General features: G+C 43.5%; 1 protein-coding gene across 1 annotated transcript in view; it reads right to left on the reverse strand.

Annotated features, from left to right (window-relative positions):
• Nucleotides 1-715: 715 nt before the first annotated feature.
• N4BP1 (NEDD4 binding protein 1) overlaps nucleotides 716-27079 on the reverse strand; it is a 75404-nt gene continuing 49040 nt past the window's right edge. Inside the window, exons 2-7 of the mRNA XM_007992590.3 lie at nucleotides 23305-24995; nucleotides 16180-16310; nucleotides 14018-14114; nucleotides 10325-10432; nucleotides 8132-8239; nucleotides 716-5219 (exon numbers count right to left, since the gene is read on the reverse strand). Coding sequence (XP_007990781.3) covers nucleotides 4862-5219; nucleotides 8132-8239; nucleotides 10325-10432; nucleotides 14018-14114; nucleotides 16180-16310; nucleotides 23305-24995 — 2493 coding nt within the window. The 3' untranslated portion in view covers nucleotides 716-4861. The remainder of the gene's footprint in view (nucleotides 5220-8131; nucleotides 8240-10324; nucleotides 10433-14017; nucleotides 14115-16179; nucleotides 16311-23304; nucleotides 24996-27079) is intronic.

Here is a 27079-nt window from a genome sequence, read left to right on the forward strand (position 1 = left end):
GCCACGCTGAGTTCTCTGCTGAGGGGCCCCAGGCCTGAGTTTCAAGTTACCCAACTCTGAAATGGTCGGCCTCTTCCAGCATTTTCTGACTGGGGTGGACACTCCTGAAGCCACGTTTGCACATGTCTTTGGACCTTTCTAAACAATCTACAAGTCCTTGCTAAAGACAGTAACACACGTTACTCAAGACTCTCGATTTCAAGGGATGTAAATCCAACTGGAACGACCAGCTTAAGCAAAAAGGGAAGTGTGTGAGAATACTGGGGTGTGGCAACATCTGAGGAAGGGCTTTCCTGACAACGGGAACCCGAGGCTCATGCTGCCAGGAACCTCTCTCACATCACCGCTTCTTTCCTGCCACAGGTCGGCTTCCCCCAGGGTGGACAATGGCTTCTGACAGATCTGGGCCTGGTATCCCACGATTCCCACCACCACAGAGGAACTCTCCAGCCAGGAGTGACTCGGACTGGCGTAGCTTAGGCCAGGTGTCGACCCTGGCCAGGAAGCCTGAGGGCATCTGGTACGCAGCCTGAGCCAGGTACCCCTCACCGGATCCATGTGCCCAGGATGCTGTGTGCTGGAGCCTGGCAGGGGAGGGAGAAGGGAGTGGAGTGACCCCAGTCCCACCCCAATGTCCCACCAGAGGGCGGTGGATTCCCGGCCTCTTACTAGTCCTGCTGCCAGATGCCGCAGTCAAGAAGGCACTGTTCTCCAATTCAGTTGAGCAGACATTTATTGAGCACCTATCAAGTGCAAGGCACTGTGCTAGGCGCCGTGGGAAATACAGAGAACACAGGCGGTCCCTGCCCGCGAGGAGCTCACAGTCTAGAAAGGGCAGCAAGACACAGTACACAATCAGCGGCGGCAGCACCAGCCAGAGCGGCAAGTGCCCAGAGCAAGACACAAAGTGCTGTGCAGTCACAGAACATCATGGGGCTGCTTCTGGCAGAAGCACTGGAAAGGGGACGAGACCCAGGCTGGGCCCTCCAGGAGGGAAGCCATTTGGGAGAAGGGCATCTCTAGCGGAGAGAGGTCCATCTGCGGAGCCCACAGGTCATGGGAAACGTGTGGCCACAGGGAGTGTTTGGGGACAGGAGGTGGACAGCCACGGACACCAAGCTCAGGAGGTGTGAACTTGGTGCTCTGGTCAAACAGCCATTGCAGATCACTTCGCAGGAGGAGGGGTGACTAGAAGTATGTTACTGGAAGGTAAATCTGGCTGCATTGCGGTGTCTCGATGGCAGAGGACAGTGCTGGGAGGGGCTGGCCAGTTAGGGCCCACCACCCCTGGGTGTCTTGAGAGTAGCGGGCAGGGGGCAGCCAAGCACAAGGGCAGAGCAGGGGATCATACGGAGGGTGGGTGTGGAAGGAGGGAGGGACCCAGAGCAGGCTGCGGGTCGTGGGAGCCTGAGGATGCCATAGGGTTTCCTAGTAGAGTGGGAAGTGCACTCCTGAAGGGCAGGGCTGGAGGTCACTACAGAGAGGGGACAGTGGGGACAGGGACAGTGTAGCCCTAAGGGTGACTGCGGTTTCTCAACATGTGGTCCGTGGATCACCTGCATGGGAACTGCCTGGGGAATGTGCTCATTTGCAGATTCCTGGGCCTTCTCTAGAACTACTGGGCAAGCATCTGCTGGGTCATGCCCGGTAACCTGCATTCTTAACACCAGCTGCCCTTTCCAGCTAGTCTGCAAACCATTTGCTGAGGAAGAATAGGGTGTTAAGGGCTGGCTTTAGGCAAAAAGAAGAGACAAAAAGAATGAGGGAGGTCTGGGAGTGAGGGAAGTGGTGGGAAGCAGGGAAAGTCCAGTCAAGCCATGTGCGCCAGCAAGACAGCCCCAGGGCGGCCTTGCAGCCAGGCACCGGGCTGTCCCCAAGGGCTGCTCTCAGTCCACTTTCACTTGGTGGGCGAAAGCCACATTTGCAAACTGGGAAGTGGAGAGTGGGAGGTGAGGGGAAGCACTAGCAATGAATGAAGAGGATTCTTCTGGGAATCAGGCTGTTTCAATCTAAAACATCTGAGATAAATGGCAACACTGGGGAGGAAGGTGATGAACAGATGGAGGTGAGCCAGAGCCACTGCCTGGGCAAGTCGGCCAGGTGGCGGGAGGTGTGGGTCAGAGACACTGCAGGAACTGGCTGAAGACGAGGAGGTGCGAGGAAAGGGGTTGAGGGACGGTTCCACGGGCAGCCACACCTGAGGTGTGGGAGGCAGGTGGGAGCTGGGGGAGGGCAGGGAAAAGAGGCATTTCTGTGTGTAGATCTGAGTCCTCCCTCATATCCCAGCCGTGTCACAAGCCTGCATGGGCAGGAGGCCGGCTCTCCCTTCACTGGTCTCAAAAGCCACCCAGGCCTGAGTCCCAGCCACATAGCCGAGCCTGCCTAGCAATGCTGACCGGCCATCCAGGATGGCCCAGACACCTTCTGTCTCCTGAATGCAGCCTACAGGGGTTCAAACAGACTGCTTGCATTAAGGTCAGACAAGGCTCTTTTACTCCCGAAGACAGTGGCCTGGAGCCTCGGGAAGAATGTAGGCCAGGGAATCACCCAGCCCCTCAGGATAACCTCTCTGAGCAACACACATCCCGCCTGTTGAATGAGGGTGACATCTCTCTTCTGCCAGCTACTTTACATGGATGCCACGAAGTGGGAGAGCCTGAGCAGTAGACAGGGAAGCGGTGGGCGGCCCCGCTGCAGGAGGTAGACAGGCTACAGATACTTACGCAGCAGCCACACTGAGGCTAGTACTGGGGGAGGCTGAGAACCAGTAATGAGTTTTTAATGGTTTGATAATTTGGGCTTTTAAATATTAAATTTAACTAAACCTGAGGGGTTTCGGAAGGAATGATGAATTCCGTCTCATGCTGTCACTGATGAAGGGAACCAATGAGCACTTTGCTCTTCCTTCTTTCCCACAGCCAAGAAAGGGAAAGGGGACAGGCCAATCTCTCCGAAGCAATAGTCAGAACAGAAAGACTTACAGAACTCAAACGTCAAGGGTCAAATAGCTTCTAGAGCCGGGAGAAGTGGTGACCCCCTCAGCCTAGCCAGCACCAGCCAGCATGGGTGGAGACTCAGTCTGGCGGTCAGGGCGTCTCCTGGGTTTCCTCTCTGAAGCAGAGGAGAAATAGTGGGTCAACCAGGCTGCTGGACCGAAAAGTGAGCCAGAAGGCCAGAGTCACTGCAAGACAGCCCCAGTCCGCACACCTCAGTTGTGCTTTTGAAAACAGGTACAAAGCTGAGGCATGGGAGCTGTGACTGAAGTTGCCCTCCTGGCTGGCCTTGTCTTCTACCTCTGCTTCCACAGCTGGGTGACTTGGCCACCGGCCAAACAATGAACAACCAGTTCCACATTAGGAGGCATCATGGACGCATCTGAGAGGAAACATGATTGAAGGACAAGCCTGGCTTCATGGAGAGCTCTGGATTCATCCCTTGAAGGATGCAGCGATCAAACAAAACCAAGAAGCAGGTCTGGAGGTAGCACTCTGGGATGCCTCCCAGTCCCTTCACCATGAACAAACCAGCACTGAGTCCTCAGCCTCCACTCCTTAGGCCCAGGAGAGACATGATCTACGGACAGGCAGGAAGCCGACTATGAGCAGCCTGGGGGCGCAGGTGTAAAATACAAAGCCCTTTGAAGGTCCAGACAGTAAGAGTAAAGATGTTAAGATTGCCCAGGAAAAGAACTTCACTGACACTGAATTTGGGCAACACCTAGAACAGACAATATTAAGATATCAATTCTGAGAAAGACTCACAAGAAAGGCTGTTTAGGAGGACACCAGAGAGACAAACACAGGGAAAATAAATACAGGGGCTCTGGCCCCCCCACTCCCTCCCCCCAACAGAAGCTACTAATGCTATTTATTGGCTTGGGTCATTTTTGAGAGTAGAAAACCATGTTTTGGCAAAGCTGTACAAACTCCACATCGGGGCATCTTCTGCAGCTGCAGACACAAGATGGCCAGTGACCAGGCTCTTTATTAAACTTCCTCACAACCCGCTATGGTGTTCAGAAGCTAAGAAGTGACTTCCAGAGCCAGGCCAGGTGTGTGGAGGCCTTAGCCTGTGAGCGTGTCAAGCCCTGGCTGGGGAGCCTGCTGCCTGCCCAGCCACTCCTCAGCTGTGGCTGTGGTTATGGGTATGGCCGGACGGCGTGCACACTGGGCCATCCCCTTTTTCGCAGGGTGGAAGGGGAAGGGTGGGACTCCATGGGCTCCACAATATCTTCTAGCCCTGGTATCCTGTGAGTCTAACTTCGCCCTGGTCATTCACCACGGCTAGGCACCAAGTGCCATCTAGTGGCACCGCGGGTCCACTTTCACAATGCTCCAACCAAAGACTGCAGAACAAACCAACTCTTACCCACTCTAACTCTGGGGGTGAGGGCAGAGGAGGCTGGAAGGGTGAGCACACTTCATGGTAGTGACGGGACATATTCATCTCAAGAAAATATACTTTAAGAGGTCTTGCTTTCCTTAAGAAAGCAACTCTTTTTATTTATTTATTTATTTATAAAGGCTAACCATATCCATTTGTCAATATTTTCGGCTTTAAGGAAAATAGTTTAAAAAACATAAAAAGGTAAATACACTCAAGAGTAACTGCTATTAAACAGTTCTGAACAGGCAGAAAATGTAGACTTTCCTTTAACAGAAAATGTTAAATCTGTAATAGCAGCATAATTTATATATAGAAAAAAGCTGGTTTTGAAAACCCAGATTTATACACAAAACATTTTTTTTCCTATACAACTGCGTTTACACTGGGAAATAAGTTTCTTCACATTCCCATCAGGTACAGGTGTGAGCTTGAGTTTGATCAGCCAGCCCTGAGCGCAAGCTTCTCAGAACAATCTTCAATCCAACACCATGGCAGAGAGCGCGTTTAGATCTTTCATGTATGGGTGGGCCACCAAGATCTGGTCTATTTTCAGTCTTTGCTCTGAGTCAGGGAAGATCTTCAGAAGGGCTTCCCTCAGCTCGTTGGTTTCTGCAGAAGATCGCTGAGCTGGCATGGGCAGGTTCTGCTGGAGATTGGGGAGGGTTGGCAGCAGTGGGAAGTGGGGCTGCTGAGGGAGCCAGTGACTTGAAGGGGCTCCCTGAATCCGGGTCGGAGGCTGGTGGCTGGTGCTGGCTGCCTGGGTGCCAGGGACTCTGAAGCTGGGGTCAAACATGCCCACATTTGGCAGGGCACTGAGTAGGGGCTGCATATCTCTGTGAATGGAAGCAAGTCCTGGTGAGTTGGGTTATAAGTAAATAAAAAATCATGGAGATATTTTAGAAGGTAGCTGCGGCAGGCCTTGAGGCTCAGGATGCCACTCCCTGGCTTCCAAAGGCAGGATGCAAGACTGAGGTGGAGGTGGTGACATCAGCTGCCCACAGAGGAGCCTGCGGGGATTCCACTGACGCCATCTCAAGGTGTGACAGGGAATGAGTGCACTCCGTGAGGGAGCACCGCCCTCCCAGGTCTTCTGCTGTGAGGACTGACCCCATCCAGCTGTTTGGCTCTAACCAGGGTGCCCTTGGGAGCTTTCAAAAGGTTTAACAGGGTCTTACTCTTCTCAAGATTTTGATTTTGTGCAGGACCCTGGTTAACAGAAATTAGAAGAGACTCCTTTTGGGGAGAGTGGCAGTCCCCACCGACTCAGTCTAGATGAGGTGTGGGTGGGTGCCCACACTTGTATGCACATGGGTGTGTACGAGTATGTGTGTACAGGGAGGGCATCTGTATCACTCAAAAGCCTCCCACTGGACTCGACCTGCAGGTGAGAAATGAGGCTAGCTGAAGTTTCCCCAACTTCAAAAGCTCAACTTCAACAGCCCCTCTGTGATGGAAGTGATTCCCAACTTCTTAACCAATTTGTGAGCAGCTCTACAAAAAGCCACCAGGTGAGAGTGAAAAGGCAGGCAGGACAGACCCCGTGCCAGGTTGCTCAAGGAGCGGGAGGAAGCAGAGGACTCTCCTTCTGGTAACTGTGACCCGCAGACGTGACTGATGCTCACACACGGGCCTTGGGCCTGAAGCCCAGCAGGGGATTTCCAAAGTTCAGATGTGGGGAGGGAAAACGAGATGGACTGATGAGCGTACCAGGTATGGAAAAAAAGGCTGCCATTCTCTTCATGTGGGTAGAGAAGCGTGGCGTTTGGGAATTAAGTCCTCATCTGTGTCATAAAACCCAAAGGCTCAAAAGAGAAATGATTCACAAGACCAGGGAGCTGAAATTGTAGTGGTCTCCTAGGTAGAACAGATCACCATGTAAAAAAAAAAAACCATCACCACCTACCACTGAATCCAAACCTACAACTCCCAATGGTTCCTGTTACAAATGAAAAAGATCGGCTGGAAAGTGTGACTGCCTAAAAATGCTGAGAGAGCTGTGTGTCTTCCTCTCAGCTTAGACCCCCCCATCACACCCCCATGCAAATACCAGCTGGGAATGCACAGAAGTGCAGTCTGGTTTAGTTTTTAAAAAGAGTAAACATCAGTCATGGGGTCCTATGATCTGCCTGTTAGGTTCACAGGCATCTTTGGTTAATGTCTGTTACCTAAGAATTCTGAAAACAGAAACAACCACTAACAAGGTGTCCTAAAAACAAAACAAACCCAAACTACAACAAAGAAAACCTAAACTACCAAATCATTTTCAGATAAATATGGAATACTGGCTTTTCTATTCAGTCAAGGTAGAAAGTAATGGTCAGTTCCCCCAGGTAGTGATTCCTGAGCAGTAAGTAATTAATGTAAGCATAACATGTTCAAAGCAAATGACTTTAGAAAATGAATGTAAAAAGACACACATACAAAATGAGCCCATTAGGCACTCATGGTTCAGAGGGAGAGCTCTCACACATACATGATGAACCTAACTAGTGTTCGCCAGTAAGTGACCACCAGCTTGGAAAAACAGCTTTGTTTTTTGTTTGTTTGCTTGTTTTTGAGATAGAGTCTTGCTCTGTAATCCAGGCTGGAGTATAGTGGCGTGATCTCGGCTCACTGCAACCTCCGCCTCCTGGGTTCAAGTGATTCTCCTGCCTCAGCCTCCCGAGTAGCTGGGATTACAGGCACGTACCACCACACCCAGCTAGTTTTTGCATTTTTAGTAAAGCCATGGTTTCACCATATTGGCCAGGATGGTCTTGAACTCCTGACCTGAAGTGATCTACCTGCCCTGGCCTCACAAAGTGATGGGATTACAGGCATGAGCCACAACACCCGGCCCCGGCTGTCTTTTTAAACCCACAAAAAGGCTGGACAAGGTGGCTCATGCCTGTAATCCCATCACTTTAGGAGGCTGAGGTGGGTGGATCACCTGAGGTCAGGAGTTTGAGACCAGCCTGGCTAACATGGCGAAACCCCGTTTCTGCTAAAAATACAAAAAATTAGCCAGGCGTGGTGGCATGCACCTGTAATCCCAGCTACTCGGGAGGCTGAGGCAGGAGAATTACTTGAACCTGGGAGGCGGAGGTTGCAATGAGCCAAGATCGCGCCATTGCACTCCAGCCTGGCAGTGAAATTCCATCTCAAAAAAAAAAAAAAAAAAATCAATAAAAATAAACCCACAAAAAAAGTTTGGCTTCTATCTTTTCCTAGGATGAAAACTGAAAGGACTACAGTTGAAAATCTGGGATGCTTGCTACATTAGCTTCCAAATATATGAAACCAGCACTAAATTTAAGGCTTAAAAAAAATTTTTTTGGCCAGGTATGGTGGCTCACGCCTACAATCCCAACACTTTTGGAGGCAGAGGAAGGCGGATTCTTTGAGCTCAGGAGTTTCAGACCAGCCTGGACAACATGGTAAGACCCTGTCTCTATTAAAATACAAAAAAAGAGCTGGGCGTGGTGATACACGCCTGTGGTCCCAGCTACTCGCGAGGCTAAGGTGGGAGGATTGCTGAAGCCCGGCGGGGCAAAGGTTGCAGTGAGCCGAAATCATGACACTGCGTTCCAGCCTGGGTGACAGAGCAAGGCCTTGTCTCAAAATAATAATAATAATAATAATAATAATAATAATAATAATAATAATTTTTAAATGCCATTTTTAATTGATAAAGACAGCACTTGCACTAAAGCACAAAGAGTTGAAACAGATGTTTTAATATAAGACAATCTGAAAAAGGAAATACCTAAGACAGACTTCCTTCTGAAGAAACTCCTCTAATCGAGGTCCACTTCTTCCCAGAGGATCATCAGGAACCATAAATATGTCCCCCACGAATGTGTACTGCAGCAGCCTACAACACAGAACACCATGAGGCTGAGAAACAGGGTCCTCACTGCCCAGGGTCTACATAAGGATCCCAAAGCAGCCACCCGATGCCAAAGCAACGGTCAGGTCAGCCTACAAATCCTAAGACTGCTCAACTGCCTAAAAGCAGGGAAAACAACCAAGTCAAACCCTTTTAATGTCTGTTTTGGACATAAATACAATAGAGTCAGAACATTTTATCAGCCGGCCCTCAAATTTCTCATTAAGACTTGCAGATTTGTACTGGGCTTAGGAAGCCGCTGCTTCTTCTAATATAACTTTCAATATAACTTTGAAAAATAAGATTTAGTGGCCGGGCGTGGTGGCTCAAGCCTGTAATCCCAGCACTTTGGGAGGCCGAGACGGGTGGATCACGAGGTCAGGAGATCAAGACCATCCTGGCTAACCCGGTGAAACCCCGTCTCTACTAAAAAATACAAAAATCTAGCCGGGCGAGGTGGCGGGCGCCTGTAGTCCCAGCTACTCGGGAGTCTTGAGGCAGGAGAATGGCATGAACCCGGGAGGCGGAGCTTGCAGTGAGCTGAGATCCGGCCACTGCACTCCAGCCCGGGCGACAGAGCGAGACTCCGCTTCAAAAAAAAAAAAAAAAAAAAAAAAAGAAAAATAAGATTTAAAGACTGTCAGCTTAGGACACAAATGCTGAATGAAGGTTTAATTTTTTGAATAAAACTGGCAATAAATGTGTCCATAAGCAAACCCACTGAAAATAATATTTTTAAAAAGGAAAACGATATATGAATAAAGGAAATCTGAGGTCTTTAGACCACTATTTACCATATCGGGGAAAACAGAAAATAAAATAATCTTAAAAGTCCAAGTGCCTGTGCTTGTTGTCCAGGTCTCCTTTCTGCCTTGTTTTTGTGAATGCTGAAAGCAACAGCTTGGCTGGAGAACACCAGTCTTGACTGCATTTAAACCCTCCATGCATACATGGATGAGTGTCAGTAAATACTGACAATGAGCCCAGGCAGAGGTCCAACAGAAACATGCCCTACAAGATTAGTGGCTCATTAACTGTGCCCAGAAGGTCAAAGACTGATTCTCATTCTCGGTTCAGCTATCAACAACAGCTTTTTAACAGCACAGGTGTCAAAACGCATACAGTAATTAACTCTCACCTGGGCTTTCGTAACAGTCTCTTTTTCTAAAATCTAATAATTTAGGAAAATATAAATACCAGGCAAGGTACAAGTGTGAAACCCAAACAGGGATAAATATCTAGTTATCCTAGCTATATTGCGAGTTTTACTATATATTAGTTATACTTAGCGTGAGGTATGTTCACTTTATGTTTTAAGATTTCTGGCCTATGTGACTTATCCCTGGCACTATCACAGCCCCTTGCTTTCTATTTTAAATAACTGGTCAGGTGAGAGTTGTTAACAAAAAGTCCTAGCAGCCAGTGCCCACTCATCTTAGGGCATTTTTTAGCAGTGGACACCTTCATGGTTTTATTACAAATGAAAAACAGCAGTGAATGCTAAACTCTTGACGTAACTTTGTTTTATTTTGGATATCTAAAGATGTTTTCAATATAGATGATTAAACTGACCATAAAAACCTCCAGAAAAGCATCAGATATTAAAAAGTGGAAAGATTCTCTCCAGACCATGAAGAAGGGAAAGCCCAGTCAGCACACATTGCTTTTGGGCCTTTCCTCTTGCTGGAATCCCAGCTGCCATGAAGTTCACCCTTTCACTTCACAGCTGAGTAAACTAGGAAGCCGTTTGTGCTCCATCACACTTAACTGTGCCTCCTGCTGCATGCAGGAGAACTCCGATGCCCTAGAAGGCTGCAGTGAGAGCAGAGCATGTCCACACTCATCACTGCCAGCTCTGCTGCTGCTCTGCGCTGGGCCCCTGCTTACCTGGAGGGGCCAGTCACCTATGAAGTGGGAGTACAGCACAGTCTTATGATACTTTGGTCCCTTATATTGCCTTCTGTGGGGCCAAGGAATATAGAAAACAAAACAAACAAAATGCACACAGAAACAATTAAAAACAAAACAAAACAAAACTTTTCTGACCAAAGACAAAGAAGAAAATATTACCTTTTTGTAATAATTTCTCTCCAAGAGACTGACTCATTCACAAATTCTCTGAAATTATCATTTGTCACAATTATACCACCAGTTTTGTCCGCTAAGTGTAGTAGAAACCTATGGTAATATAAGAGAGTTTAAAATGAGCAACAGGCATCCTTGGCTCAGAGAAGCCATGTTATAAGAAAATAAGAGAAGAGTTCCTCTTCATAGGAAAACCATCAAAGAATTTAACCAAGGCTAGGCCACAGAAAAGTTTAGCCCCTATCAACTGAAGATCAATCAGAATGGTGAATATCTCTAAAATTATTAGTGTGATTATAAAATAGATTGTCTTTCATACAATTTCTTTTGTTAAGTGATCTAAACTATAATTTATTCAAAAGTTGTATTATCAGTAAACAGTGTTAATAAGAATACATGAAGACCAGAGCAGAGAATGAGAGCTGACAAGCCTGTGAAATCATTATTCAGATTTAAGTTACTGAGCAACAGTATTCTGGTTCTAAGATTAGCTGCTTAGTACAATCAGCCTTACAATTCTCTTTTCTTTTTAAAAATTCATAAGTTCAAGCCGAGTGTGGTGGCTCATGCCTATAATCCCAACACTTTGGGAGGTTGAGGTGGGCGGATCATTCAAGCCCAGGAGTTTGAGACCAGTCTAGGCAACATGGTGAAACCCCGTCTCTACAAAAAAAATACAAAAAATTAGCCAGGTGTTCCCTGTAGTCCCAGCTACTCAAGGAGGCTGAGGTGGAGGATCATCTGGGCCCAAGCAGGTGGAGGTTGCAGTGAGCCAAGATCGTGCTACTACGCTCCAGCCTGGGCAACAAAACGAGAGTGTTTCAAAAAAAGAAAAAAAAAATTCACAGGTTCACACTGCTCTGATTTAAAAAGAGGTATCTAGAATTGCCATTTTATTTAGACTAAGTTATAGATTCACTCAAATGGAAGATATGACAGGATACCTGGTGATAAAAAAGGGAAAGGATGAAGCAGTGAAGACTTCCATTTCACTGCTGATTATTCATGCTCAGACCCTCTTAATAAGAAATCTGTGAGGATAATGTGAATTTTATCTCGTAAGTTAGGGTGACCACATTTGTCTAAGGATATGTAGACCAAGATAATAAAAAATAAATTAAGGGACTCACTGGAATTAAAGGTACAGACAACTGCTTTTACTAGCAGTGATGAGTACTTAACAGGGATTTTAAAAACTTCATTAGTTTCAGAGATCTTAGAAAACCTTGGAAATTAAATATGATTTAGTTCTTTGGCTTTATTAAATAACATTTTACAAATGACTTCTTTTTTTTTTTTTTTTTTTTTTTTTTTTTGAGGCGGAGTCTTCACTCTGTCGCCCAGGCTGGAGTGCAGTGGCACCATCTCGGCTCACTGCAAGCTCCGCTCCCGGGTTCGTGCCATTCTCCTGCCTCAGCCTCCCGAGTAGCTGGGACTACAGGCGCCCGCCACCGTGCCCGGCTAATTTTTTTTTGTATTTTAGTAGAGACGGGGTTTCACCGTGTTAGCCAGGATGGTCTCGATCTCCTGACCTCATGATCCGCCCGCCTCGGCCTCCCAAAGTGCAGGGATTACAGGCGTGAGCCACCGGCGCCCGGCCTTACAAATGACTTCTAACTGGCATGAGTTGTAAGTGGTAATGTTTGCCACTAACAAAAATAGGCAGTAAGGCTTCTGATCATGTACTGTGAATGAGAACATATATACATGTCCTCTAAAAACCCAAAGAGCCATATCAGCCAAACAAGAGCTTAGTTTGCATACTTGTGTGTGTGTTCCAACCCTGCTGGTGTGAGAATGAAGCTGCTGTGTTAGAGGACCTGAGCCCTGCAGGGTCCCTGCCTGTGTCACAGGGCTGGGCAGGAAGTCTCCTTCCATTCCACCTTCTAGTACTTCTCACCTATCCCCCAGGCACCCACATATGGTATCCTCTTTCGGCTCTTCCATGCCACCTGATTCTCACCCATCAGATCTGGTCTTGCATACCAGCCTGGTGCAGGGCAAGGGACTGTCAATGAGAAGGCCCTTCTGGTGAATGAATATATGTCTGCTGTGGTCCCAAGCCCCTCATCCCTCTCCCCAGGCCCTCTTTTCATCTCTTACCCATTTGACTACCATTCACTAGCTTGGGTCACAAGCTAAACACTATCTTCAACGGAATGGTGTTTTGGTGGAACACAGGCAAAAACACCAGGGGTGCTGTCAGTGCTATAAGCCAGATGAAAATAAACAGGGCAAATGCAGGGGAGAAAAGAATAAACAGCTACCACTAGCTTCCCAAATACTAGTAGACATGCTACTAATTTCATACCATGAGGAGGATTTTAAAAACTGGTCCTATTTCCATTGGTTAAGTTTGGAACCTTCTCTTACTCAACCACAGCAAAACTCCCTTGTTACTTATGCACATGTATTCTCAAAATTCTTGAGGGCAGGAGGTGCATCTGAATCATGTGTGTCCCCAGAACCTACCTCAGTGTATCAAATTTGGTTAGTGCTCAATAAAGTTTTTAGAAAAAAATTTAAAAAGGGCCAGGCGCAGTGGCTCATGCCTGTAATCCCAGCACTTTGGGAGGCCGAGATGGGTGGATCACCTGACATCAGGAGTTTGAGACCAGCCTTACCAACATAGTGAAACCCTATCTCTACTAAAAATACAAAAATTAGCCAGGCGTGCTGGTGCATGCCTGTAATCCCAGCTACTTGGGAGGCTGAGGCAGGAGAATGGCCTGAACCTGGGAGGTGGAGGTTACAATGAGCTGAGATTGTGCCATTGCACACCAGCCTGGGTGACACAGTGAAACTCTATCTCAAAAACAAAACAAAATATTTAAAAGGCACAGACGAAATCTTGGTGACTCAGATGCACTAGTACCTGCTGCCTGAGTTACATGCCAAGCTAAGAAATGCAGGCTTATAGGCTGGGTGTGGTGGCTCACACCTGTAATCCCAGCACTTTGGGAGGCCAAGGTGGGCAGATCACCTGAGGTTCAGGAGTTCAAGACCATCCTGGCCAACATGGAAAAACCCTGTCTCACTGCAACCTGCTAAACTAAAAATATAAACATTAGCTGGGCATGGTGGTGCGTGCCTGTAATCCCAGCTACTTGGGAGGCTGAGGCAGGAGAATTGCTTGAACCCAGGAGGCAGAGGTTGCAGTGAGCTGAGACTGTGCCACCGCACTCCAGCCTACGCGACAGAGTGAGACTCCATCTCAAGAAAAAAAAAAAAGAAATGCAGCTTACTCCTATCACAGTAGGGTCAGTTGAGACACTTCTATGACGCAGAAGAAACCCTGAGGACCCAGGCATTATGATAATAGGCTAAGTCACTGATCAAAAGTAGACTGGGAGGAGTTACTATTTGAAACCATTTTCAAGCCTGCCACACTAAGACAAGACAAATATTACTTTAAGCACCTACCAACCAGAGACTACAATATCTGCTTTTACTTACAGAGTTTCAGCCATGTTTTACTAAAACACAAAAACAGTTTCTTTTGTGATGTTTCTAAAAACTATGTAGCAAATATCACTAAGCATATCACCTTAATGACCACAAATATTAAACCCCCCGCATCAAGCAGGTCCTCTAAAAGCGTGGACCTGTTCAGCAGAGCAGGTGGCTGGCTCCTCACCACCCCACTCCAGCCTTAGGAAGGAGAATGGCCTTTCATACCTGTCATCATGAGAAGCAATTCTTTCTCCAAAGACCATCCGGGCAGGAGTTAAAGATAATATTCCGAGCTCCTGGAGCTGGGTTAAGAAGTGCTGTTCTGTTCGTGGAATAAGTTGAATATACATTCAGAAAAGGGCTATCTTCCCAAATGTATCAAGAAATGAAAGTACACTCAAATGTTTCACATGGAGAGCTGTAGAAAACCTTTTTTCTACTGACTCAATTTTACTAACTCACTAGGAGGGAAAAAAAAAAAAAAAAAAACAAGACCCATACTAAGGCAAAAACAACATATGAACTAACTTCAGTTATTTTTTAAACATAAAAAGATTAAACTCATTTGCTTCTTAAGAATAGTAGGCCAGGCACGGTGGCTCACGCCTGTAATTTCAGCACTTTGGGAGGCTGAGGCAGGTGGATTACTTGAGCTCAGGAGTTCGAGACCAGACTGGCCAACATGATGAAACCCCATCTCTACTAAAAATATAAAATTAGCCAGGCATGGTGGCGTGTGCCTGTAATCCCAGTTACTCAGGAGGCTGAGGCAGGAGAATCGCTTGAACCTGGGAGGCAGATGTTGCAGTGAGCTGAGATTGCACTGCTGCACTCCAGCCTGGGTATTTAATGAAGCCTACCATCAAAAATTCTTTCAGAGCTATACTACAAGAAATAGAGGACAAAGAGAGGGATGATAAGAGACCCTGAGAGAGGGTAGGGGTGGGACTAGGGCAGATCTAGGGATAGGAGGGACAAATGGTTCTACCCCAATCCCAAGAAAGATCCTTATGCCAAGAGTCTGTTGAAGCCTCCTCCTACTGGCCTCCTATCCAACTTCTCAAAGGTGTCCATACAAATATTTGCCGGTTTTCATGGGGGATGGGTGGTGACAGTGGAGAATGGAGGGTCAAAGCTACATTTCAGAAAACCAGTAATGGGCAAAAAGCAGCTAAAAACTCAGGGTCTGAGATTCCCACACCTGCATTCCCTACAATGGTACTCACCACTGACTTAAGCAATGCAGAGCATGTAAGCATTAAGAGACTCCTTTGGCAGGGTGTGGTGGCTCATGCCTGTAATCCCAGCACTTTGGGAGGCCGAGGTGGGTGGATCACAAGGTCAGCAGTTCGAGACCAGCCTGGCCAATATGATGAAACCCCATCTCTACTAAAAATACAAAAATTAGCCGGGCGTGGTGGTGCGTGCCTGTAGTCCCAGCTACTTGGGAGGCTGAAGCAGAAGAATCGCTTGAACCCAAGAGGTGCAGGTTGCAGTGAGCCGAGATCGTGCCACTGCACTCCAGCCTGGGTGACAGAGCGAGACTCCATCTCAGGAAAAAAAAAAAAAAAAAAAGAGAGACTCCTTCAGGGACCCAATTGCAAAAATAACAAAATGAGTAGATCTGCTTCATTCCTTATGTACCCTCTGTTAAGATGAATATACTCTTCAAAATGGGGGAAGTTGGGAATACTTGGGAACTGTGTGGTTTGACCATTTCTGCCCCACTAAGTGACTAAATTTCACTTCCTGTTTAATGTGCTGGGCAAGTCCTGTACTCACTCACCCTCCCTCCCCACAATCTACTTTATTTTTCCAGGCACCCTGATGTGTTAAGGTGCCTGACACAGCCCTTTCACCTATCTTCCTATCATGACCTATGACACAAACAACCTGAAGTTTCTCTGGAACATTTCATGATTCATAGTAAGTTCAAATCTTTCGTGTGTGGCCTGCAGGTCAGCCAGAGTACTTTACAGTTAACAGAAATGATTTATATTAAGCCATTAAATAGACTGTTAAAAACACATAACTTGAAGGGGCCAAATTTATGAAGTGACTTCAAAAATACTATCTAAACAGTCAGAAACCCAGCCTAATAAAAAGACATTTTTTAGAAAGTAAAAAGAAAACATGTGATATATAATGAACTCTTAACATAACTTCCTGTATAAATAACTATGTTAACTTTCCATCCTACCCCCTAGTATTTCTGATGCTGTGGCACACTCTTCAATTGATGTTTTGCTAGGTGTGGTAGATTTACAATTTCATTTTTAAAGCTGCTGCCCATGGCACACAGCTCTATTCTAAACAGCATGTGTTGCAATTATAAGCTGACTCACTAAACATTTCACTAGAAATCTGAAAAAATCAGTTTGCCTCACCTGTGACATTAGGATCACGCCTTGTTCTCCACTGAGGGACAAATACGGTGATGTTTCTGTTGCCAAGCTTCCAAAAATATTCAACCGCAATTGCAATTCCGCGACAAGAAAAGAACTTTTTCAGACCGTGGCTAGAAATAAGAGTAAAGAAAATAAATAAAATTTATTTCTGTTTAAAGCACAGTTTCACCATGAAAAGTTAACATACACATACAACAAACAATAACAAAGTTTCCTTTAATACTCTTTCATTTTTAGCATTTAGTTCATAAAGTTAGGATGGAACCCACTGTAAGGGACAGAACTCTTAATAGTGTCTTAGGATTTTTCTTGCATTTTGTTAATCTAACTGGGTGTGTTGTTGTGATAGAAGGCAGTGAGCTCCATGGTAATACTTATTCCCTGTGACAGAAGAAAGGGACAAAGATGTGACACAGTCATAACCCCTGCAACCTCCAAAGATGCTGCTGTGTCCTGTCCCAGGAGGGCCCCACTCTTTTCAGGGAATGGCTATATTTACCCAGTTTATAGTTTACGAGAAACATGTCGAGGGCAAGACTCAAATGAAATTTATGGAGGGGCTGTGAAAGGCTATTTTAAGAAAGCAGAAAGCGGGGAAAAAAGGTACAAATAAATAAATAAATAAAAAACAACAACAATGAAGAGTAGAGAACACAGGTCAGAACACTTTTTCTGTTAAGAGCCACACAGTCTCTGTCATACCACCCAACTCTGCATGTGAAAACAGTCACAGACAGCTGTAAGTGAATGTGTGTGGCTGTGTTCCACATTTACAAAAACAGGTGGCGGGCCTGATTTGGCCCATAGTTTACAATCCTTAGTATAGAGGATTAAAAAATGCCAACCCCTCCATATATAACACATTTCAACGGAAAGGAAGAAAGTACTTAAAATTTACGCTCCAGCAGTTAATTAAAAGTGGAGATAAAAAAGTTAAAAGTTTAAAATTCTGCAGGTGGTAATGTGTCTACTCATGGGTATTACAAAGAAAAAAAGACTAAAATCTTAAACAGTGATGCTGTAATTGATGAAATTAGCATAATCTATGTTCACTGCTTCAATGGTCACTTAGATTCCAGCGACAATACTCCTTGCATCTTCAGTCCTGTCTTCTCTCCACGTCTAATGCTGCATGCCAAAATTGCTTTGTAGATATACTTCATTTGCAAGTCCTGCCATGATGGGCATATGTGTCCCCAGTTAAACCCTGGCTCTCCTAATTCCAACCTACCCTGAAAATTCCAGTGAAACTAACTTTTAAATGCAGCCCGAGGCCTTTGATTCTGCTCAGGGCCTTCAAAGGCACTGTCCTACACTAATCCTGCCTGGCTTCCAGGACCCCTCCTCGTTTGACTCATCAGAAAGGATCTGGCCAAGTGACCCTCCCACTACCATGCAACAACCCTCTTGGTTTTGACCAGGTCTTGCCATCTCACCCCTCCTGGTCTCTGAGCCTTTCCTTGTGTTCCTTTCTATATGTGCGATGCTCTTGCACCTTTCCTTGCTCCTTCTTCAAATGCCCTCAGGACTGAATGCACTGAATTCTGGCCCCTCTTCTTCTATGAAGTTATTTCTAGACACAGGGCCTCTCTCAGCCTCCTCCCTCTCTGAGTTCCAATCCTGTATGGTGCACCAGAATCACAGAGATAGAATGGCATTTAGATGCCTGTTAGAAAAAGGAGTCACTAGGGAAGGAGCAGCCTGCCTGGGTTGCACAGCCAGGGGGATGAGCTGGATTAGACTCCGGCTTCCTCACACCTGCCCTTTCCACGACCCCACCTGCATGTGTGTTCCCTGAGAGCAGGAAGAGGCTGGACACTTCACGAACATCTAATGCTCTGTGAGATTCAGAAGAGCTACTCACAGACTCCTCTTTTTAAAGGCTATTTCTTTTTCAGTGAACCACAAATATTTCAGAGGCTCTTACCCCAGAAAATATATGTAAATAAACAAACCCAATCTTGATAATTCAGGAGTGCTTTGTTTATCTAAAGGCATTCAAATATGACAAGAAGGTAGCAAAGTGACATTTTTAACTAGAAAAAAGACTGGGGGTGGTTCTTTAGAGGGGGCCTTTTTAAATCTTTCACAAATAATAAATCATCCATCACTCTAATTCCTTAACAGCAGGGACATGCCTAGAGTTAACGTCAACCACAGTCCTAATTTGAAAATCCACAACAGAACAACAACCTGCTGGTTCTTAGAAAAACCAAGAAATATGTATATTTAGTCCGCAAAAGGATAATCCTTGAGAGAACTGCACTGAAAAGGTTTTTAAGGTGGCTCCCTGATTATTTGACAGATACAAATGTGTGCTACCTACTCTCCCTCTTTTCCTTAACAGCTTCTGGTGATGGCAAGAGGAGGAATTGGATAGAGGAGGAGTACCCAGTTCAATTCCACTGGGTCACTACGTAACAAGGGTGGAAATGCAGACCGATGAATTCCGCTGCCCTGGACTCCTTACAAGTCTGGAGGGGGGAACAAATGGAGTTTCTAGAAACATCAGCTCTCAACTAAATTCCAAAATGTTATTCTCAGTGATAACATCATATCACTTTTGATACTCTAAAAAAATCTCAGGAATGGAATTAAAACAGAGGTTCAAAATTCTGGTGGAGAACATATAGATTTACCCAAAAAATAAAACTACAACAATAAAAAATTAAGTGGAGCCAAATTATTGTCCTCAAAATAATACAGAGGGTCCATTAAAGACCGTTCATCCTACTTCAAGTCCTATACCCTGAGTAGGCATGTGCTTACTCATCACTGTCTCCTAGCCTCTCTGCAATCAAACCAGAGTAGCATGTTGACAGGTAAACCCAGACCAAAGGTCTATTTTGACCCAGAGGCAAAGTATATATATATAATAACACCTTGCTACTTACGGGAAGGCCAGAGTTCTGGGGCTCCCGGCTCCAAATACAGAATGAACAGTTATTAAGTCTGGGAGGACAGGTGTGCAGGCCCTCAAGAGATTTAAATGCCTGTTTCCATATAATTGGTTAAAGATTATATTATCTGGTTGTTTGCCATATTATAGAATGCTGGTGACTAAAAGAAAGTGTCCAAAGCAGAGGAGAGATGGGTGACACACAGCTGATAAAAACTCATGGCAGCCATTGCACCAGACAGGGCAGTGTGGAGACAGCGGAAAGCCCTTTCTGAGTTACCCAGGAAAAATTTCTTTTTATGGAACCCTAATATGGAAAAGACTAGTATGAGAAAAAAAGGTTAAAATACATAATTCTGGCAAGGGAAGGGGCAAACCTCATCTACATGGAAAACTATCACCCCATATGTCAGGGGCTCTCATGCTGAAGTTTCAGGCTGACAGAGCCCAAATGTTTCTTGGCCACTACTGTGCTGTCTAGCCATACATCACAAAACAATTTCCACTTACTCATCATTTGACTCATTCATGGTGATGAGAGGGCAAGAACAAGATATACAAAATTGGCAGCATTAAACAGGGTACTGTGGAGGTTTTCACAGGTGGTATGGGCTGCAGACCTCATTCTGGATAGGAAAATGAACAAAGGCTTTACAAAAATACATTGAAGGGTGGGCCTAGGCTGCTTTAGGGTGGGGCCCACACCAACAGATCCTATTGCTTAATGAATCAAATAAGTACTTCCCCAACTACTTGGGTCAAATTCGTAAGCTTTAGTTAGCAGTGCTGTGCAACCCAAGACTTAAGTATCCAATGATGCCTTGGCCTGAAAATTCCAACCTTAACTTCTGCTGGAGGACAGAGGGTATACGGCAGCTCTGGGGAAAGACATTATGGGTCCAAATCTCTATCTGTGTAACCCTGGAAAACATTTTTAAGCCACTTCATGTTGTATAATTTATAACTTTTGCCTCACAATTGGTGTGAAGGCGGCATTTTTAAAAATACAGTGCCTGACACATAATAATGGGTGTTTCGGCTTTAAAATCCCAAATATTTGTTGCATTAAATATATGGTCTCAGTTAAAAATCTAAACTGGCCACTGGAATAGTAACCATGAAGTTACAAATGGGTAGTAGAAAGCCACTAAAAAAAATCCTAAACTGGGCATGGCAAGGCATGCCTATAGCTTCAGCTACTAGGAAAGATTGGCCGAGTCCAGGAGTTAAGAGTCCAGCCTGGGCAAAATAGTGAGACTTCACCTCTTAAAAAAAGAAAAATTCTAAGTTGCCTTTAATTCATCAACAAGTTTTTAATGAGTTCCTACTATATGTCAGGGACTATGGGTATTAGAGGTAGTTCATTGAACAGAAGAAACACAAATCAGTTTCTTCATGGAATCTAGTCAAAGTTAATTCACACTTAACATTGAAGCAACTGATTTAAAATAAGGGCTGATTTTTTTTCCAACTTCCAAAAAAAATTGAGGTAAAATTCACATGACTAAAATTCAATGGCATTTACTACGTTTACAATGCCATGCAACCACCTAGTTCCAAAATGTTTGTCACTCCAAAATAAAACTCTATACTCATTATGCAGTTTCTTCCTAGAATATGGGTAAATCTTAATTACTGACATTTTCAGAACAATACATCAAATTAAGTACAAGTCTGTCTCCTTAAAGTAACACATTCACTTGTAAAAGTATTGCCTTTAAACACAGACATCTGTGAATCCAAAGAAAATGTAAATTCTCCCAAAACAATCAGTTTTCCAAAAAAAAAAAAGAAAGCTTGCAGCTTTCTCTCAGTGTAATAATTGGTAGTTTTCAAAAGAGATGATACTGTACTCAGGGCATTAGGAAATATGTGGGAGTGTGTTTGGGGTGTCACAATGACTGGGGAAGGATATTATAAGCAAAGTGGGAGGGACTAGATTTGCAAAACATCCTGTCAGATAGGTAACACCACTCTAAATTCCAACAGTGACCCTGCTGAGAAATATGCCTGTTAACTACCCCAAAAGGTTTTTAAAAAGCATCAGGATCACTGCTCATTCTATGTTAACTTGCATTTCCTATTTGGAAAATCCTTCCACATACAGAAAAGTGAAAGAGGATGAGAATTGCTCACAATTTTGACCTAAATTTTGTGTCACTAGTTGGCTCAAGAAATCATAACAATGAAGAACTTGTTCCGGGCTTGGGGTGTGGGTGACTGAAGCTGACATTTTTGCTTAGATATTGCTATGCAGCTGCAGGTCATTTGCTGGGTTTCCCCTAATAGGGCTGCCAAAAAAACCAAAGTGAAATGACAATAAACATGATTTGGAAATGACGATAAACATACTGCATATTTTTGCTGCCTGTCTTCAAATTTTAACATCTGAAATGATGGCATTTTCTTTTTGACAGCAAAACACAGCATCGATAATTCATTCAAATAATAAAAAGCAGAATAATCCTTATATTTTAAAAACACATATTCAAATATTTATGAACATATAGCTGAGATTTCCTTCAACTAATAGGGGTGGAAGGAAGAGGTAAGGGCTAGGATGAAACAAGACTGATCTTGAGCTGGTAATTATTGAAGGTGGGTGAGGAACCCATGGGAATTCATTATTTTATCTTGTGTATCTGAAAATCCTAATAAAAAATTTATAAACCAAAAATTACAAATATACTATAAACATATATTTCAAAAATAACATTTATTTTTCAATCCTAATAGGTATTCTTAAAAACTCAGGGCATTAACTGATCTCTCAGAACTCCCAAAAAAGAAGTTATACAAACATTTGGCAACTCAGAAAAGTATTTTTAAGATTTGGCAACTTCTTCCTCATTCCATGTCCAGGTGCCCTGTTTATTGAATTGTAGCTACTTAAAATGCCAGACCTTGAATATTTCTTCAAAAATCAATGGCGTTAAATTAAAATTGACCTAAAGTTGCCTCCATACATAGTGACCTGCAACCTTAGTATGTGAACAAATTGCAACCTAAGAGTATTCTTGTAAAAAAAAAAAAAAAAAGGCTGAGTCTCAGCCAATCACAGCAGCTAAGCTTCAGTCAATCACAGGCTGGTAACTGTTCAGACCACGTCTACATAAGGCAAATGCCTCATCACAGGATGCCTGGATAAGGCAAATGCCAACCTGTAGGCAATCAAGTTGTTTCTGCAGGGCACTTCCCTCTTCTGCCGATAAATACCACTGGCCCTCATTGCTGAGTGAAGCTCTATGAACCTCTCCTGGTTTAGGGTGCTGCCAGATTCATAAATCATTGTGCAGATCAACTCTGCTAAATTTAATTTGCCCGAAGTTTTTCTTTTAACAATGGGGTGACTGGTTTTGAAAACAGAAGGCAGACTTTACACAGTTGTTAAAATGATATGGTAAAGATGTCCTTAAGGACAGGTCAGAAGGCAACAGATTGCAGCAACTGAAACTCCGAACAGTTAAGTGACCTGCCCCAAATCAAAGAGCTGGTCCACAGTGCAGGGAGGCTCTTGACCCTCACACACTTCTTAGCCACGATCTTAAACTGCCCCTTAGAAAAGAAATCCAAGCGTACAGGTTTCAAATCAGAGTATTTTCAACTAAGAGGAGTTCCAAGACAGGCTAACTAGAAACAACGGGTTCATTAAATGATGTCTTTTACTAAAAACAAGTATTATAAACTTTTAGTAAGAGCAGAGGCCCACAATGAAGCTCAAACTAACTTCCTTTGAAAGGAAATTGCCATTGCTCTATCCAGAGAAGTACATCACACCTATTACCACTGCACACTCTAGGCTAGAGATCAGGCATACTCTAACATAAGATAAAAAAATCCTTGTGCTTTAAGCTTTGTTTTCTTATTTAGATTAGAACATAATGGTACTCACAGTATTAAGAATGTAATGACTTAAAAGTCACTATACTATCTATCACTGAGCAATACAATGTGAAAAGATAATATTCTGTCCTCTCTTGCCCTTAGAAATTAAGTTCAGCAGGCTGAAGTAAAGTTCATGAATCCAGAAGATGGACTGACAAAACCTTTCCAACCAGTTGGTTCCCATTCCCCTCCACCATCCAACCCTAAGGCTACAGATCAACTATATACAACATGTATGTATAGTTCCTATATGCATATGATTCTCAGACACCATTTAGAGTCCTATTTAAAATAAAACAATCTGCAGAGAATGGACTTACGTAATTGCAACATTGCTCCCATCTATAACAATGTGCTTCAAATCTGTTCTCCCTGGTTCATTTTTTAATTCCAGCTTGTAGGGTACTTTTAGAGTATCTCGAAACCTTTGAACTCCAGTAACTGAGGAATCAATATGATCAGAAGGTCCTGCTGACCTTGCATCAGTAACTGAAGGTAACAGCTGGGGCAGTGGCATTGGTGGAGAAAGGGTTGAACAATTTGGCTTAGAATGAGGAGAACTACAACATCCTAAACGTTTTTCACAGGCAGATTTCATATTATTTGGAAGCAAGGGTTCTGGCTGCTGGTGTAAACCATTTTCAGGAAAAACTGGAACTCTGGGCTGGTGACTTGAAGCTCCCCTTGAAACAAAATTGACTTCTTTGGGACTTGAAGAGGCAACAGAAGGTGAAAGGCCATCAGTTTCAGGGTCTATGTTACAAACATAGTTCTGGTTTGAACCCCAGACTTCATGTTTCTGTTCTATTGGCACTGTTCTGAAAGTATTAATTCTGCAATTTGAGGTACATGGTTTAGCTTCCACTTTGAATGGTAACTGAGAAAATTTTTCTGCCATATTTTGCTGTGCGTGAGTCTGTGTTTTCTTTGGAGTGGAATCAGTTGTAAGCTCATTTGTGCTGCTATAAACACCCTTAGTTTTGGTTTTGTTGGTCTCTGGATACATTGTACCAGCTGAAAATTCTCTGTCTTCTTGGAATCTTTTATTTTCTTTTTCAATTTCCTCTAAGAGCAATAATGGTTCAGTAGATGGTCCATATACCTTAATGACTTTTTCAACAATTTCTTGGGAATAGCCCATGGTTTTAAAAAAGTTTACGAGGATGTTGTATTCCATTTCCTCAGTAGTTTCTTTTATATCTGGACTTAAATTTTCAGAATCAGTAGAAGAATCAGATAGGTCAGCTATTACATTTCCAGCCAATGTCTTAGCATCATGTAAAATCTCCCCCTCCTGAACATTTTCCAAAGAAAACTGCTTCTTGGTATGCCTTTCTTCAGAATCAGAAAATCTCCTTTTCTGACAAATTCTCTCATTGGAAAGTGCCTCTTCATCTGGGGTTAGACCATTTATTGGATCAAAAAGCACATCTGGTGAGCTAGAAAGGACTGTGTCCATTTGTTTTGTAAGCTCAGAAACAGGAGTCCCAGCTTTATTTCTTGCCTCTTCCTGCAAAACACTTTCATCTCTGGAAATATTCAGCCCTGTGGCAGCATTCTGTGTAAACTCTGTTTGTTGAGAATCTCTAATTTCAATAACATCATCATCTCCTGTTTCAAAGAGATTCTCCTCACCTTGTGTGAGTGTCAAAAGTTCTTTTTTCAAGGAAGTGGGCAAAATCAACAAATCCATTGTGTAATTGTCTGCATGGGCTTCAACAAATTGTTTGAATTCCCTTTTCACCTCTGATTCTTTCTGACTACTGGGTAGGTTCTCTTTATTTTCAAAGAGCTTTACAAACTGTTGAATGTGACTCCTAGCCATGACCACGGCCTCAGCACTTCCTCTGATGCCAAGAAGGCCAATGTCCAGAATGCAGAGGTCAGCACAAGTATCCTGAATCAAGCTTTTCAGAAACAGGCTCTCTGCCCCAACAAAAATGCAGTGCATGTCTTTGGGGTAACATTCTCTTTCTTCTAGTTCAGGTTCACAGATTCCTTTAATATATTCCTGTAAAGAGAAAATAAGAAATTAGGTCAATTTACAAAAGTTCCTTATAGCACATAATAAATTACACATGCAACTACAAATGTCAGGCCAATTTCATAAAAATCACAAGCATGTTTGTAATTTTGAACAAAACATCATGTTTTAAATAAAACATTGAAAGTAACAGATATAACTTGCTTAAATCATCTTTAGAGGAACCAAAAAATTTTCATCCATATCTAAAAGGTGGGTATTTTGTAACATTTTATGCAATATGATCTTATGGATTTGCTGAGCTACACAGTGAATAATCCCAAGGATGGATTTATTTACATCTCTAATGAAAAGACATCTTTGCTTGCTACCAGTAATGTATTACTTCCATGACATAATCAAGAGATAAATAATCAAATCAAGTGATTGACTAGAGAACAAATCTTGATTTTTGCTACTATTACCCTTGGTTTCCAGATTTCTTGAAGGTATAAAGAATAACATTAATTTTTTTTTTTTGTTTTCAAAGCAAAAGCAAGCTTATTAAGAAGCAAGAATAACATTAACAAAAATTTTTTTTCCAGTTGGTTGAAACTATCTATCTCTTGTATGATTTTTTGTCTGTTTTCTAAAGAAAACCAGACTGTTAAATTAAATGCAGATCTAATAGAACAAGTGAATGCTGGACAGTATTGCTGTTCTCAGATGTTGACATTGAAAGGAGGTTGAAATGAGGCAAGAAAGGAAACTGAGTTCTCTTAGCAATTAGTTGCTACTGGAGTCAGAAGTATGAATCAAGCAGACAAGCAAACACACACACAGGAACATAACTGTTAATAACTTTGGCTCTGTGGTCAGTGTCTTGGTCTAAAATTCCAGCCATATGACAGGTACTATCTTGCTCAAGTTACCTAATCCCTCTAAGCCCAGTTTCCTCAACTATAAAAGGAGTGTAACTGCAGGGGTTTTGAGGGAATTCAAAAAGATAACGGAAGTTAAAGTCTCGACAACAATGCCTTGCACATAGTAAGTGCTTACTAAATAGTAACAACGCTGTTACTTAAATGATCAGTCAAAATTCTGGACAGAAATTTGTAGGAAATGAGTCTGGAGATATCTGATCTATTACTTTAAACTAAAATTAGAATGGTGTTACCAAAAAGTTAAACCTGTGCAGCACTAGTCAAGAAGAGGCATGGTAAGCCTGTACTTACTATATACTTGCTGTGATAGTTACACAACTTCAGTGAGAATTAATATTCAAACATGTGTGTAAACATTCCTTGTGCATCTGAAATTTAGAACTACAACATCTTTATAAGTAGATGAAACAGCAGATATATGAGCTCCCTTACCTCCTTCTAAAAGCACCTGAAGTATTTGTGGTCTTGGTGGTAAAGCATGGAGGTAACTGGTGCTGGATAGAGGAGTTCTGTTATTTTTTTAGAGACAGGGTCTGTTGCCCAGGCTCGAGTGCAGTGGTGTGATCTCGGCTCACTGCAACCTCTACCTCCCAGGCTCAAGCGATCCTCCCATCTCAGCCTCCTGAGTAGCTGGGACTACAGGCATGCACCGCCACACCTGGCTAATTTTTGTATATTTTGTAGAAATGAGGTTTCATCATGTGGCCCAGGCTGATCTCAAATCCCCTGATGAGCTCAAACAATCTGCCTGCCTTGGTCTCTGAAATGCTGGGGTTACAGCTGTGAACCACTGCATCTAGCCAAGCTCTGTCTTTTTAATGGGGCAGCTTGCTATTTCTGTGAACATGTCAACTGAGTTAAACATAAAGTACTATAACCTATCCACTTTTCCTGAATGTGTAGCAGTGTTAAAGACTGAAGTCAGCATCCCTGAAGATCTCCAAAGAGGCAACATTTAGCTATCACTTGTTTGAAATTATGCTGTATTTAGGTTGTGGTTTTACGTTTTAAAATTTATTTTGAAATAATTATAGGTTCTCAAGAAGTTCCAAAGGTACTACATAAAGTCCTGTGTACTCTTCAGTTTCCCCTAATCACTGCATCTTATGTAATTACAGTACAATTTCACAGTCAGGAGATTTACACTGACATATTTCTGTCTATATAGTTCTATTATATGTGCAGTCA

The sequence above is a fragment of the Chlorocebus sabaeus genome, chromosome 5 (genome assembly GCF_047675955.1).
Source record: "Chlorocebus sabaeus isolate Y175 chromosome 5, mChlSab1.0.hap1, whole genome shotgun sequence".
Taxonomy (NCBI): Eukaryota; Metazoa; Chordata; class Mammalia; order Primates; family Cercopithecidae; genus Chlorocebus; species Chlorocebus sabaeus.